The sequence below is a fragment of the Pectinophora gossypiella genome, chromosome 4 (assembly GCF_024362695.1).
Source record: "Pectinophora gossypiella chromosome 4, ilPecGoss1.1, whole genome shotgun sequence".
Taxonomy (NCBI): Eukaryota; Metazoa; Arthropoda; class Insecta; order Lepidoptera; family Gelechiidae; genus Pectinophora; species Pectinophora gossypiella.
Genome location: NC_065407.1, coordinates 4,442,097 through 4,457,009, shown reverse-complemented (window position 1 = coordinate 4,457,009; position 14,913 = coordinate 4,442,097). Strand labels below are relative to the sequence as shown.

General features: G+C 40.8%; 2 protein-coding genes across 5 annotated transcripts in view; one reads left to right on the top strand and one right to left on the bottom strand.

The window, feature by feature from the left end:
* Positions 1-3,188, top strand: part of LOC126366224 (uncharacterized) — a 19,531-nt gene extending 16,343 nt beyond the window's left edge. For all 3 annotated transcript variants that reach the window (XM_050009264.1, XM_050009265.1, XM_050009263.1), the window contains one exon: positions 1,278-3,188. In XM_050009264.1, coding sequence (XP_049865221.1) covers positions 1,278-1,331 — 54 coding nt within the window. In that variant the 3' untranslated portion in view covers positions 1,332-3,188. The remainder of the gene's footprint in view (positions 1-1,277) is intronic.
* On the bottom strand, positions 2,722-14,913 carry LOC126366236 (exocyst complex component 7). 2 transcript variants are annotated; one of them, XM_050009285.1, is made up of 17 exons: positions 14,720-14,913; positions 14,045-14,210; positions 13,193-13,320; positions 12,819-12,893; positions 12,619-12,736; positions 11,503-11,711; positions 10,844-10,908; positions 10,200-10,300; positions 9,550-9,740; positions 8,584-8,751; positions 7,981-8,119; positions 7,345-7,440; positions 7,089-7,195; positions 5,241-5,347; positions 4,392-4,485; positions 3,815-4,009; positions 2,722-3,140 (listed from the first exon to the last, which is right to left on the bottom strand). In XM_050009285.1, exons 1-17 carry the CDS (start codon positions 14,765-14,767, stop codon positions 3,099-3,101), a joined length of 2,049 nt encoding a protein of 682 aa, XP_049865242.1. In that variant the 5' UTR covers positions 14,768-14,913; the 3' UTR covers positions 2,722-3,098. The 2 variants fall into 2 exon arrangements, with proteins under 2 accessions (XP_049865242.1, XP_049865243.1); XM_050009286.1 differs by lacking the exon at positions 14,720-14,913 and adding an exon at positions 14,620-14,686.

Sequence of the window (14,913 nt, the reverse complement as noted above, 5' to 3'; positions counted from 1 at the left end):
CAAAGTGAGCTACGATTTCAATGGAACTTGACTCTGCCAAAAAATACTGAACAATAAACAAAAAAGTTCTCAGCCAGATTTAAAATCCGAAGCTGCATAAAATCTGTTAAAAAGCCGTGAAAGGCATGGAAACGGGAACTCGAAATTCCTTTGAAATTAAAGTTTACACTAATCGGAGAGTCTACGACGCGACAGCGACGAAGATTATGTAACGGGAACTCGACATTCCCTCAAGACTCAAGGACCACAAAAATCTTTAGTAAAAGGCAAAAGAAAGGACTCCTCCAGGAAATCTTTAGTAAAAGGCGAAAGAATGAACATAAAAATATTGAAATTCATCCAAGTTCATTATTTATGCGTATCTTATCAAGGCTTCCATTAATTTTAGTTCATCATAAGTATTCAGAACTTACTAACCTATTAGTAATAAGGGTGTGATTTTAAAATTGAATGGTTTTGCAAAAAAGTTTTGTTTAATGTCTAAATCTGGCCTACATCTGGTCGCATAACATCGCACTTCCCTACTCTATCCTTTCCTATCACTCAAAGCCGTCATTTGCTAGAGCGAAGAGTCGTCGATTCCGCCGCATCGCATTATCTCGCTCTAGCAAATTACGAATCCTCGTGTCAGAAAAGGATAGAAGCATAGGTAACCCTACAATGTCCTAACAAAACTAGGGCTCTTAAAATGTTTTTTGTCATATGTCCCCACTCATTTCAAACACGATTCAAACTCGGAACCTCTGGATTGTGAGCACACTGAAGCACGGAGGTTCTAACATAAACCTTATAAGTAGTTTTATGATTAGTGATTTGAGTAGTCGTGGTAGCCTAGTTGGAAGAACGCTTGACTCTCATTATGAGGTCGCAGGTTCGAAGCCCAGCACGGGCCTAAACCAATGATTTTTAAATTTTCTTTTCGAATTCATGTTTTTACTATAAATGATTATCACGTGGTCAACGGTGAAGGAAAACATCGTGATGAAACCCAAATTCCCGAGAAATGCGTTTCGGAGGTATGTGCCCTAACTTGTATTGGGCTGGTTTTCCCTTCGAGTTGAAAGGTCAGACAGGCAGTCGTTCTGTAAAAACCGGACCTGTCAAATCTTCAGGCTAGGTAAGCGGACCCTGTCAGAAACGTGACATCGCTAGTGAGATGGTATGATTAGTGGATTTGAAAATAGAATATAAATATTACATTAAAATAACCAATGTTAAAGTCACACCCTATATCAATATATGTAAGAACCATTATTACGGAGGTATTTTTGTTTCAGTGGCCAAAGAAGACGCGATCTCGAGCGAAGCGCCGCGCTGCTAACCGAGTGTAGATACTCATTTTTGAATTAAGAACGTATCTATTAAGATGTTTTTGATGTGATGTACTGTAGAATGGCATAAATGGGCTATTAGATGGTCCTATGTCGAACAAAATAAGGACTCAGGATTATCACCTGGGGGGTAAGGCTCTGAGAGTAGAACTCTGAGAGTAGTGTAAAAGGAGCGTAGAGTCTGAGAACTGATAATTTTATTCACTACAAAAGGTATAAAATATATAAAAAATAGCTGATTAAGAGTCGATTGTAATGCCTAAGTTAGGTAAATAAATGAATCTTACCTGTATCTTGCTTGATGGAGGATAAAGTAATGAAGCTTTCCAGGCTACGTTCTCCAAAACCAATGTACACGGCGTTGTACAGATTTAACGTGATAATTACCTATTTTCTCATTACTCAACATATGTACAGCCATGAGCAATATAATGCACCCATTTTAGGACTCTTATCACACTAACATATTTGACAATTTGTCAAAAAAGTTAATGTGACATGGTATAACTCCCGGCAAACTTCTTGAGCATCGAGTGTCGTAGTGGGAGAAAGTTCGCGCACGTACACTTCCGTGCAAAAAAAATGAACTTTTGATTATTTTCTTAACTTCATTAAAAAAAACAATTATTATATTATTTAATTATGGAAATAAAACTAAACTTATATTATTATAGTTTATTAAAACTTATATTATATTACCATATTTAATAAAAAACTAATCGTCAGGTAAGTATAATATTCCTTCCATGAGGTTGAAACCAGCAATACCGGAGCTAGTGCTAGGTTTTGGATCTGTAGACATAGACCTCGTGCTAGTAACTAATTCTTCAACTTAAACAAATGAGCAATAACAAAAAAAAACTAACAAAAGAGCAATAACAAAAACGTGACAGTTTCACTGCACGCAAGTGTATTCGGGAGTCAAAGGGACGAAGACAAGAGTGCGCGGGGGAAGTATCGACTGATCTACCAATAGCCGGTCGATGCGGGACTCACCCGCCCCCGCGCCCCGTACCGCACCACCAAAGAGATCTAAAATTCGGTTGTGCGCAGTCAAGGTCGATGCTCAAGAAGTTTGCCGGGACCTATACCAAAGTATATACATATTAATGCTCGTGACCGTACATACATACATAGAACATATGCATGTTTGTTATCGATTAAATTCACCATATTCCTAATCTGTATTGGGCTGGTATTCCCTTCGCGGGTTGGAAGGCCAGACCGGCAGTCGCTTCTGTAAAAACCGGACCTGTCAAATTTTTAGGTTAGGTAAGCGGACCCTGTGAAAAACGGGATAATGCTAGGGAGATGATGATGTTATCGATTAAATTAGTAGGTTAGACGAAGACAAATCTGTACAACGCCATCTATAGTGTTTTTGGGGAACATAGTCCCTCATTGTATAGTTTTTCACGCCAATTTTTCTTTCTTCCGTAGTTGTGTAATTGATCCTCTATATGTATAACGACCAGCGATTTATTAAATAAAAACACGTTTATAATTATACAAATAGTATATAATTTTATTATAATTGTTGTCTATATTACATGATATACAATTCAAAATATACATTAACTGACAGTGAGTGAGTAACCTAATTATATAATTTCAGTATTATGAGTTGTATGTTAGCAGTTAACCAGTTTATATTACACTGAAACAACATACCTGGCGAGTGGGTGTACTATACACCTCTACCTAGTCCTTAAGGGATACAGGCGTGATGTATTACACTGACGAGAAATAATAAATAATCAGTAACTTCTAAGCGGCCTCGTCGAAGTAGCCGTCTAACTGCGTAGAGATCTGAAACAATGTAATAGTTTCAATAAAAACACATTCCACAAATCATAATGATTGTCCTATTATTTTCAAATATTGTCCTATATTAAAAGTATCAATACCCTATTTAACGTAGCGTGATTAGAATGACAGGACAGAGATATAGTACATCACCTAGAGCGAAAGAGACAAGAGATATGTCGCTTTTTACGTGCTATCGTCCGCACTGGAGCCGCGTGGTGGTTTAAGGCCCGATCTCCCTATCCACCCATAGGGAAGGCCCGTGCCCCAGCAGTGGGGACGTTAATGGGCTGATGATGATGACGTGCTATCTTACCCCGATACTGGATTGTCTATATGTATATTGTATGTATATAAGAAATGTAAGATATCCGTGATAGTGTTTCCTAGCGGTTCATTATATTTTATTATTAAATTGAAAAAAAAAATACTTATTTAATAAGGTAGTTTCCAACTAGTCAAATCAGTTACATTTTACTAAACGTCAAAACAAGAAATTACTTAGGAATTAGTTTCAAATAAAACGTTTTTGTCAACTTTAGATCTGACTTTATTTAGTAATCAGAATTTCATAATTTATGTTTGACCTAGGAAACTACCCAATTACACCTCTGCCGACCCCTTCGGAGTTAAAGGCGTGATGCTGTCTTATGACGTATGTAATAAGAAATATTTACCTGAACTGGGGTATATTTGAGATATTTATCAGGGTTCTTTGAGAAGGGAAGCGACGCGTAGCTGTCATAGAAGGCGGTGTACGGAGGAAGTATCGTTTGCTTGTTGTCTCGTTTGAGCGCCTCGCGCAGCTCCAGGTCGGGCACGCTGTAGCTGCGTTGTGCCCGGGTGCACTCTTCCCACTCTCGGTTGAAGGACTGGTAAAAATAATGTCAATATTACGCTAAAGCGTAGCCTCCCTAATGCGTCGTCTGCGTCTGAGAGACGACCGGAGACGCATTTGAGACAGGTTGAGGAGAAATCGCTCAGGAAAGGGAGAAAAAAAACAGGTGACAATTGTTTTGGTAGGATCTTCAACTACCAGTCTTAGCGGCACGGCAACAGCGCAATTATATCGAGGGCTTTGACCAATAACCGTACGAAGTCTATCTACGTAGATAGCATTAGCTGCGTCTATTCGTCGAAGCCCTCGATAGCGGCGAGCGCGCCGCGTTTGTCGTTCATGGATTTTTCATTAAAAGTTTTATAAAATTCAATAGAAGAAACATTGCATTAGTTTAACTTGAATTGTACACTTACCGCAAACTTGTCCTTCAATATCTGACGATCCTTGTCCCGCAATTTGGAAGGAAGAGGTTCATCTAACACCAAGTGAGAAAGCAATTTGTTCCAACTGAAAATAAAATAGTCTACAATAACATCTTCAATATACCGAAAGAGAGATTGTGTCCTTTCTAACATGAAGAGATATGTGGACGATGGGCTGATCATGTATGTGATATAAAATGCTAAGCTACAAATAGAAGCTACGAAGAACGCTAGAACGCAGATCTCGACCGCATACAATGTAAAATCTGTTGTCTGATATATCTCGGCGGACGATCATAATTAACCTCATTTTTCACTTATTTACTTATTATATTTATGCGTTATTTCTTTGGTTTTGATACTAAAGCTAGTAGAGGCATGCCTGCTCAAAAAATTCGCGGCTTGGCTAGGCTCGGACTTCCGAGTTCACCGAGTCTTACCAGGCTTCAGAATTAACACTCGACCCTTGTACATCACTAGTAGGTGGCCACTTGGTTCGCCATGTAAAATACGACTGCATCTAATCTATCTATATATCTAAATAAATTGTTGTCCGTTGTATTCGCTAAAACTCAAGAACGGCTAGTTTTAGTCTTGAAATATTCGTGGAAGTCCAGAGAAGGTTCAAACGGTGAGAAATTATAGTAAAAGGTGACATGAAGTTATAACATTTGTAACCCCCTTTCACTTGTTTCGAAGACCCACCAAACCCATTCACGGTAACTTGGCCGGGGAGCGTATGCATTTTTAAGCCGTTCACCGGGTCATCTTGTTAGTTATATAAATGAGGTGGTTAATCCCATACTACGAACTCAACCATAGTATAAAAGAATTGTATACCTTTGCAAGTATGCGTTCTTGTATTCCTGTATCATGTCACGATAGTTCGTTTCACACTCGGGCTCCGCCAACATCAGTACGTCCAGTAACCCGCTACGTTGCAGACCCTAAAAATTAAATAAGATTTTAGAAATACTAGAAACATTTTGTTTTTGGCTTCCAACGCCGGTTTTTCGTATAAGGCTGCGTTTCCACCAAAGATTAGCGAGGTATGTGTTTATTTTAAAGAACTAATGTCTAATGAGAATGAACTATTCTACTAGGAGAATGTACATACATACATAAACTCACGCCTATTTCCCACCGGGGTAAGTAGAGACTATAGAGTTACATTTGCTTCGATCGACTAGTAGAATGTAACCTAGATGTATAATATATGACATGTAATATGAACTATTACGAATAAATGAATACAAATATGAATAACAGAATCAATTCGTAGGAGCTACGCTGAGGGAGATTAGGATAAAGAAACAATTCTACTGGTTCTTACCAAATACATCCCTCGTTACGCACCCTTGCATATTTTTGACTTTTTTAAATCTATTATTTTATAGAGGGTTTTTTTATACAGAACATGCTACCCTCATAGTTCTTACAATATTATAGGTTTAACCTACGTTTCTCCACTATCTTTTACCATATTTTTGATGGAAAAGCAACCTAAAACAACTCCAGTACAAGGGTGTATTTACTCAAAAGCAGACACGTGCAGGAATCGACCAACCACAATGTGCGACAGCACGTCTTCTCTCTCACTCACTCGCTTGATGCGTTTGGTCAATTCTATAGATACAGTAGTAGGGTAGTCGTAGATTCGAATGTTCTGTGGTCTTTGACAAAACCCAAGTGACTTTCTTGTAGTAGTACCAATTACCTTAGGGCAATAGTAACGTTGTATACATCAATGCCCTAGGGTGTACCATTTCACATTCCCGAGAAACGCATTTTCGGAGGAATGCGACCTAACCTGTATTGGGCTGGTTTTCCCTTCGCGGGTTGGAAGGTCAGACAGGCAGTCGCTTCTGTAAAATCCGGACCTGATAAATCTTCAGGTTAGGTAAGCGGACCCTGTGAAAACGGGATAATGCTAGAGATGATAATGTTGCCTATGGCTACGTTCACACGGAGTCATTTTTCACGTATATCGTATACGAGATTTTATCGAATATCGTAGTGACAGCTAAATTTGTATAGCAATTTTTAAAATCGTTCACACGGCGTCTATACGAGAAAATCGCGTATTCGAGACATATTTTTTACCGTATACCGTAGGGTCTTACCACCGGGAATGCGAGATTATCGAAACGATTTTAACGAATGTCTGCTCCAATGTTGATAGTAAATTGTCAAAGCTGGCTATTGACATTCGAAAATAATTAAAAAACACACGCTCATCATTTCTGAGCTCTTGAAAAAACGATGCAAATCTTCTTTCTCGGTGTAATCCCGTTTTTAATAAAGGATGGACCCAGTATTTTCTAGGGCGCCGAAACCTCCTCCTCAAATACCAATATAAAAGAATTGGAACACGGGGATCCATGTCGGTGTGCACTCAACGACTGGCGGCAGGTTGCATCGAATACGCCGCGCGCCGCGGCGGCTGTCACGTGTACGGGATGACCGTATACGAGAAAAAACCGTGGGCCTCGCACCGTGTGAACAGCCGTCCCGTATACGGTACTCCCGTAAGCGAGAAAATATCGAATCGAATAGTCGCCGTGTGAACGTAGCCTTAGGGTGTACCATTAATTGCTACCAGTTGAACTACATAGAACTACAATACTACTGTTTCAGGCGAGCAACGAATTAGGATCAATTATAATATAACCTATAAATTACATATACCTGAAGTAGGTAAAGGGTGTTATTTAGAAGGAATATAGCCTTCAACGCATCAGGATATTGTTCGCTCTTGTTCCTAAGAGCCAAGTTCAACTGAGCCAGCACTTTGCCTGTAAATAAACATAATAAGTTACTCATAAATTGAAGATTGGATTTGAATTTGAATACAAGTGATAACATGAATTAAAAATATTTCTATTATTCTAAATATTTTAATTCAAAGATACCTAAAAATAATAAGTAATACCATCTCACTTACGCATATAAATAGCCAATATAGCTGCATCTCTGTCTTGAACACCGAGAAGTTGACCCACGGCACGTGCATATGCCGGTTCATTCGCCAATACAGGACCTGCAAGATTATTTTACGTTAGGTATTATTATGGTCTAGCCTCTCACTTTGAGGTCCAGCACGAATCCAGCACAGGCCTAAACGAATGATTGTCGAATTTGTTTTCGAACTCATGTTTGGATCATAAATAATTATCACGTCCTCAGCGGTAAAGGAAAACATCGTAAGGAAACCAACATTCCCGGGAAATGCATTTTCGGAGGTATGTGACCTAGCCTGTAATGGGCTGTTTTCTTTTCGCGGGTTGGAAGGTCAGACAGGCAGTCGCTTCTGTAAGAAACCGGATCTGTCAAATCTTCTGGTTAGGTAAGCGGACCCTGTGAAAAACGGGTTAATGCTATGTTTAGCCCTTATGGAGAATTAGAGGCTTCGTAACGAGGTACCATTTGTAAACTAATTCGATTGGCTCACGAATTAGCATCACGCGGTCTCCGGGATTGGTGTCCGGTTAAGGGCACCAGGCCCACCTCATTATATGGGACATAAACAGCTGACGAGGAGTTGGTGTATGTTGTCACCGTATAGAGTAGTGGGCGTTACCGATGGTGTGCACGTAGATGGCGAGCGCGTGGCAGTGCGCCAGCGCGGCGGCGGCCAGCTGGTGCACGGTGCCGTCCACCGCGCCCGCAGCCCCGTCCCCGCGCACGCCCTCCACCCACTCCTCCAGGGACTTCGTGCACTGACAGACCAATTCGTATTGTAATTAAAACACATAATAACGGGTTCTTACCGCGTTTAAAGCAGGGATATGAGACTCCCGATATTTCGACACTGTTGCAAGTGCCATGATTACGGGATGACTGATGAGTAAGTAGATCCATAATTTTCTACGGGCAGACATATCTGTCTACCCTCTTTCTTTGCCGCTTGTTTATGTATTTAATGTCGGAATGTTCGGAACCATCTGAACTCGCACCAAACTCACTACGATGGTTCGCCCCCTACTACATTGGACTAAACATAGCTGGCGACGATTCGGTGATATACTATTCACCTCTGCTTACCCCACCGGGGATACAGGCGTGATGCTATGCTGTTGGTAAATGGGGCGTCAAATTCTCAAGCAAATTAATAAGGAAAGAAAATTGGTACGTAAATACCGTAAAGTTGGCTATTTAGTTTGCCTATTGGTTTGAGACTGACCTGCATCTGCGTGTGTTGCACGATGCTGGTGTAGGTGGCGGGCGAGGCGGGCGCCAGCGCTCGCTCCACGTCGGGCTGCAGCCGCAGCAGCCGCGCCAGCAGCCCCCAGCACGCCGCCGCGCCCGGGCTGCAGCGCTGCGCCGCCCGCCGGCACCGGGCGCACGTGCGCTGCAAACGCCACCATATAAGACGCACGGATATAAAACACTGAGTCGGGCCACGTCGAGTAGTCTTTTAGAGACTGAGCCTCTTTGGCGTGGGAGCACTAACCACCCGTAGAAAAGGATGGGGCGCAGGGGTAGGCCACGGCGGGCGAAGCTCACCCCTCCGTGAGCCCTGGTCGTGTCCTGTTAGAGCCGTCGGCAAGTCAGCCCACCAGATGAGACCCCGTTGAGGATGGCCCAGTGAACGACTCCAAGCGGCAAGTGTCTTGCCGTAGCCGCAAAAAGGCGAACGACAATCGACCCCTAAGGGATCATAAATTGCAATAACAAAGTTTGATTACTGTTTGGAAATTGTGAGTTGTAGCCGACTCAGGCTTGGCTCTTGTCTACGGCTTCACGAGGGTTAAACCACAATTTCAATGTGACTTTTTTTATATTTTTGAAAGCCATTCCAATATATATAGACCAAGGAAAATTCAATCAACAAGGCGACGCTCCGGTAAATCCACACTTAAGCCTTATGAGCAACAAACAAAAAGTTAAGTGTTTTGTTGTTGTAGTAGTGTTGTTGTGTTGTCTTTTTGTTGCAGGACTCCTAGTACGGCTTTGAAATAGACTACCCTGAGCGTCATCCCACTCGCGTCAGAGAGAGTACTGCGGGGCGGAAGGCAAGAGGGAAACCACTGCCCTATTTTTCCCTAAAAAGTGTCATGGAGAATGCTACACCGACAAGAGCGTGGTTGTTTAAGATTTGTTTAGTGATGTGTTAAGTTGTAGCTTTGTAAAAGTTAGTCCAACCAACCTCGACATCGCTAGCGAGTGTAGCGAAGCAATCTTTGAGCACCTGCGCCAGCAGCCCCGGCAGGCGCGGCAACGGCACCAGCCCCAGCAGCTGGCGCTGCTCGTGCCGCGCCAGCCGGCACACGCACGCCGCCACCGAGCCGCACAGCTCCGCCTCGCCCTCGTCTAGGGCTTCGTTGGCGTCTTCTGTGTCTGGGATTGAATAAGGAATAATACTACGTATAGAACGGCAACTCTCCGCTCCCCACCAGCGTCTGAGCTAGGTTTACCTCACAACCCAAACCCCCCCCCCCATCGTTTACTTAAGTAAGTATGCAGTCGCCACATCAGGGGCCTGTAACCCTGACATCAAGGTCGATGAGGTCAGTCATTGGTCTTTTCCTTCCCTAAAATAATATACTAGATCTATTTTCCGTTACTCGAGTACATAATTATTCAAAAATACAATATATTGCTTCTCTTTATTTTGATTAGAATATTAATAGGTGGAAGATATGATTATGCCTGGGTTTAATAAGAAGGGTCATCATTTACCGAAAAACAAAGATGCCTATATCTGTTATCCATGAATTTAGAAGGTTAAACGAAGGAAAATTTATACAGCGGTATCTCGTTAGAAAAGAACATAATTATATCGAATTAGTAACTTACAGGATTCGTTCATGGAACGGCGAGATCCAATAGCCAGTCCGGTAGATTGTTCCAGTGTCTGTGACGCTTTCATCATTATCTTGTTCGCTCGCTTTTCCAAGCTAAAAGAACAATCGGTTAATTGATATCATCATCATCATCTCCTTACCATTATCCCGTAACCACAGGGTCCGCCTGTTACCTAACCTGAAGATTTGACATGTCCGGATTCTACAGAAACGACTGCCAGTCTGACCTTCCAACCCGCGAAAGGAAAACCAGCCCAACAGGTTAGGTCACATACCTCCAAAAATGTATTTCTCGGGAATGTGGGTTTCCTCACGATGTTTTTCTTCACCGATGAACACGTAATAATCATTTACGATCCAAACATGAATTCGAAAACAAATTCGACAATCATTGGTTTAGGCCTGTGCTTGATTGGAACTGCAACCTCAAAGTGAGAGGCAAGCGTGCTACCAACTGGGCTATCACGGCTGCATCTAATATGGATTAATTAAGAAGTATGAATAATTTTATTGTGATAAAGTTGTCGAGTTTGTTGTTGAAGTTGTGTTGTGTTGTTGCGGGAGTCTCGTATTCCTGACTTAAAGCGGTAGGAACCCGGTTTTACGTGTTTTTGTGATAATGTTGATTAAACTTACACTTTCTGGATTTTGCTTGTTTTCTTTGTTGTGCTGTCGGAACGATGAAGTATGTTTTTGCCTCTCTGTAACATAAGATCGCTTTAATGATGATTTGTTTACGATACTCTTCAATTAATGCGATTTTGACCTAAAACAAAGGGTCTACGATTTGTTTTACTTGGTTCAGTTATTAGAGAAACTACCTTGATTACTCGATATTGGTATATCTTGTACCTGGGTATAAAAAGTACTTGACAGTATTTGCGTCAATGCACTGTAATCCGGCGTTCGTGGTCTAGTGATCGAGCGTTGGGCTCACGATCCAAAGATCCGGGGCCGAATCGAGGTGGGGACATATCATAAAAATCACTTTATGAGTCATGGTTTGATTAGGACATTGCAGGCTGGTTACCCGATTTTTTGCTTCGGAAGACACGTTAAGTAGTTGATCCCGGTTACTACTTACTGTTGTAAGTACATAGTTTTTATGAGTCATGTCAGGAGCCTTTGGCAACTCAAAAATAACCCTGACATAAGGGCTGATGAGGTTGGCAATCCACCTCATAACTCACACGATAGAAGAGGAATGTCAGGGTCGATCATAGGGTGAGTGACCGTTTAGTACAATGTCCAGTGCACGAAGGAGAAGTATGCACTAACCTTGAAATCAAACTCACCCCAAGATCAGCGCACATGGTCCGCGAGCGTAGGTAGTCCTTGAAGGCAGCGAGCGAGGAGTTGACGGCGGGCGCGCGCACCGCCAGCAGCGGCGCGTGCGGCGGGCGGCCCGCGCCGCTCAGCCACGCCGCGGCCGCGCGCATCGTCTCCAGCGCAACGCCCGCCGTCGACCCGCTGCCGCTCACGCTCACGCTGTCTACGCTCGAGTCTATAGACAACAATCAGCTATGTCAGCACGACGCGACGCGACGCGAAATAAAATAAGGTCCTTGCTACACGAGACTTTTTTTTTATTTTATTTATTTACTTAATTAAACTTTGAGTTGACTTTTGACGCATAGCATCGCTAAACCAGGAATGGTTTGTGTCGATGCTAGGTTTCCTGGCATAAGTCAATTTATACAACGTTCAAAAACATTATACAGATCAAGAACAATTAAAGTACAGTACATAATAAAATAAAAATAATGTTGTGGGTAGTAGAACATTGCAGCTCACCCGGCCAACCGCGATTTTTTCAACATGTCGTCGCGCTCTAAAGGAAATATCTTATTATTGTATATTCCGTGCTTCGGAGGGCACGTTAAGCCGTTGGTCCCGGCTATTAGCCGTAAAAACACCTCCACCAACCCGCAGTGGAGCAGCGTGGTGGAGTATGCTCCATACCCCCTCCGGTTGATTGAGGGGAGGCCTGCGCCCAGCAGTGGGACGTATATAGGCAGTTTATGTTATTATGTATGTATATTGCTTATAGAAGAGCCAAGAAAAAGAAAAAATAGATACCTATTTTCATAAGAAATTAGAAAATTGGTAGTTTTATCATCATTCGTGTGACACACTGTTCATATTCAAGTCGCGAGCAAGTCGACGCGTGAACGAGGAACCTTAAGGTTTTCGACTTCTCGTCTGTCAAATTCGACAAGTCGCGCTTTGACATTTATCGCTCTACTCGCGCCGTGAGGCCTGCTGTAATGATTCATAATGGTACAGAGATATATTAATACAACAACAATGGGGTAGTCCAGAGGTACATCCATCGATATAGCTTGTTTATGTTTATATATATAAATAAAGTATTGTTATATCATGTGACTTATCACAAATTTTAATATTACCTTCTTCCAAAGCAATCATGTCCATGAGGGTAGTCGGCGACAAAGGCCGTGTGTTGCGACTTAACAGCTCCTCAAATGCATTCTCAAGTTTTAACACCCCCGTATTGTACAGTTGATTCTGGCGAAAGATAATGAAGGTAGTTTGTAAGAAAAAACACAATCTGTATAAATTTGTCAGAACGTCACTTACAAATACTTACAATATTTTCCAGTTCCACACTTTGAGGGTTGTTTTTGTTGAAGTAGCTCTGTGCTTCAGCCAACTTATCCAAAGCCTGAAAATTAAATAATATATTTTAATAACCACTTTCATATTTCAATTTGTGTATTCATAGGTATAATATAAATGCCTTTCCTGCATGTCATTATTGTGAGAAAGTATTATTTTTTATTCAACAGCCCAATAAAACTCCTTTAAATAAGACATACTTAGATAAATTTATCATTCCATTATATGGATCTTAACAGCCTACTTCCGGATATAATCACTCCACTCTCTCTTTCCAATCATAATGACACTTAAAAAAGGAATAAAAAAAAATGGTGTCGTGAATTTAAAAGTCACGACACTTACCTCAAGGTAAATATTCAAGGATTCAGTGGAGCCCGTGTGGGGTCCTGCTTGGATGAGATCAGCTAGTTCTCTGCTCACCATGTAGTAGTTAATCACATGGTCTAGAGCCTTTACTGTCTTCTCCATGTCTGCAACAGCAACAACAAAAACTATAGTATTATCACACATCCACCTACTCATCAAACTTGACTTATTGTTCTTTCCCTAAAATTCAGAAAACCAAAATGGTAGGGCCTATTTCAGTAAGAACCAAATCTATTTATTTATTTAATAGGCACCTTATGCATTTCTTAAGGGAGTGTGACTGGAACAAAGAGATTAGAAGGAAATTATTCCACCAAAATATACATAGAGGAGAGATTGGTTGCCTCTTGGCAGAACCAGTATCCATAACAGCAAAACAAAAAAAATCCCTGAATGACATGGCGTAGTGCTGTAGTATTGATCTTTCGTTAAGCAATGGTTTGATCATTAAATGCTGTAAACTATGAGGCTGGCATAACCACCAAAACAGTAATCAAAATGATGCTTTTTTCTAGACTACTATTCCTAAAACTATGTGCAACAGCATGGCTAAAATTTTGGTTAGTTTACAAAAGTGAAAAAAAAAGAAAAACATTTTCAAACAAAATGTGTTAGTAAAAGTTAGGCTTATTAATTACTTAAAAATAAAAACCAGATAGGTCTTTAAGCAATTATTGAATATTGGTTCTGTAATATTGTCTTTGCTTCAAGGGATAACAATGCAAATACCTACTGGAAATTTATTATGGTATAGGTACAAGTAATTGTATAATTTGGCACTCAAATTCACAAAAAGAAATGTTATTAATATGTAAATTATGAACTGACTATGGTGAATATGCTGCAGCCTTGCAGTGTCTCCATATAGCGGCAATACCGCTGTCTCCAGTTGCTGGAGGCGATGTTCACAAGCTCCCAGGACATTACACACATCACTAGCCAAATTGGAACTCCGATTAGCTGCTGCCTTCAGCTCTAAGATGTTACTCATCTCCTGGGAATAGATTAATAAATTTTAAGCTAAATAAGTTTGAATTACATAGGTAGTGAGGTATGTTGGGAAGTAATAGATGAGACTTGCCCAAGACTGAAAGGATCATGAGAAAGATAGGACGCCGGTACCGAGAAGTGGATGGGTTGGGCATAGGTTATTAGGTTGTATAAGGAGAGAGCTCTGCACATTCCTTTAAATGTAGAGGTAAAGATCTCTCATGGTTTTTTTAGCTACTTATGGACCCTATGCCACTTAAGTGGCACAGGCACTCAAAATAAATAAAAACAACTTATCACAAAAATTGAAGTTGGGATCTTCATTTATAAGTTTGTTATCTCAACAATGCAGCAGTGGAATACGCCCATTCATCATTACGACTTCTTTACTAGATTGTTAGTAATGTACTTACAATAATGTATTTAAGATATCAGAACAAATATAATACTACAAGGTAAAGATTCTGGACTACAAATGTAGAAAATCTTCGAAGAAATTACTAAAAATCAAACCTTTTTCAACTTCATTTCTATTTCGAATTTCTTTTCGACCGCATACATGATTGCTATGAAATAATGACAAGTTATAAATCTTAATTAATTATTATTTAAAAACAATACAAAATATTTTTTGTTTAGATAATTTTCTCGATTTCATTAATTCACAGAGGATAAAATCTACTAGAATTCACTACTTATATTATCTG

Bases quoted from the DNA above. Each gene is read 5' to 3' on its own strand.
- LOC126366236 (XM_050009285.1), bottom strand. From the start codon at position 14,767: ATGTATGCGGTCGAAAAGAAATTCGAAATAGAAATGAAGTTGAAAAAG. The intron at 8,752-9,549 runs GTTGGTTGGACT...TGGCGTTTGCAG, and splicing joins CACTCGCTAGCGATGTCGAG to CGCACGTGCGCCCGGTGCCG. The intron at 4,010-4,391 runs GTAAGTGTACAA...TATTTTTACCAG, and splicing joins TATTGAAGGACAAGTTTGCG to TCCTTCAACCGAGAGTGGGA.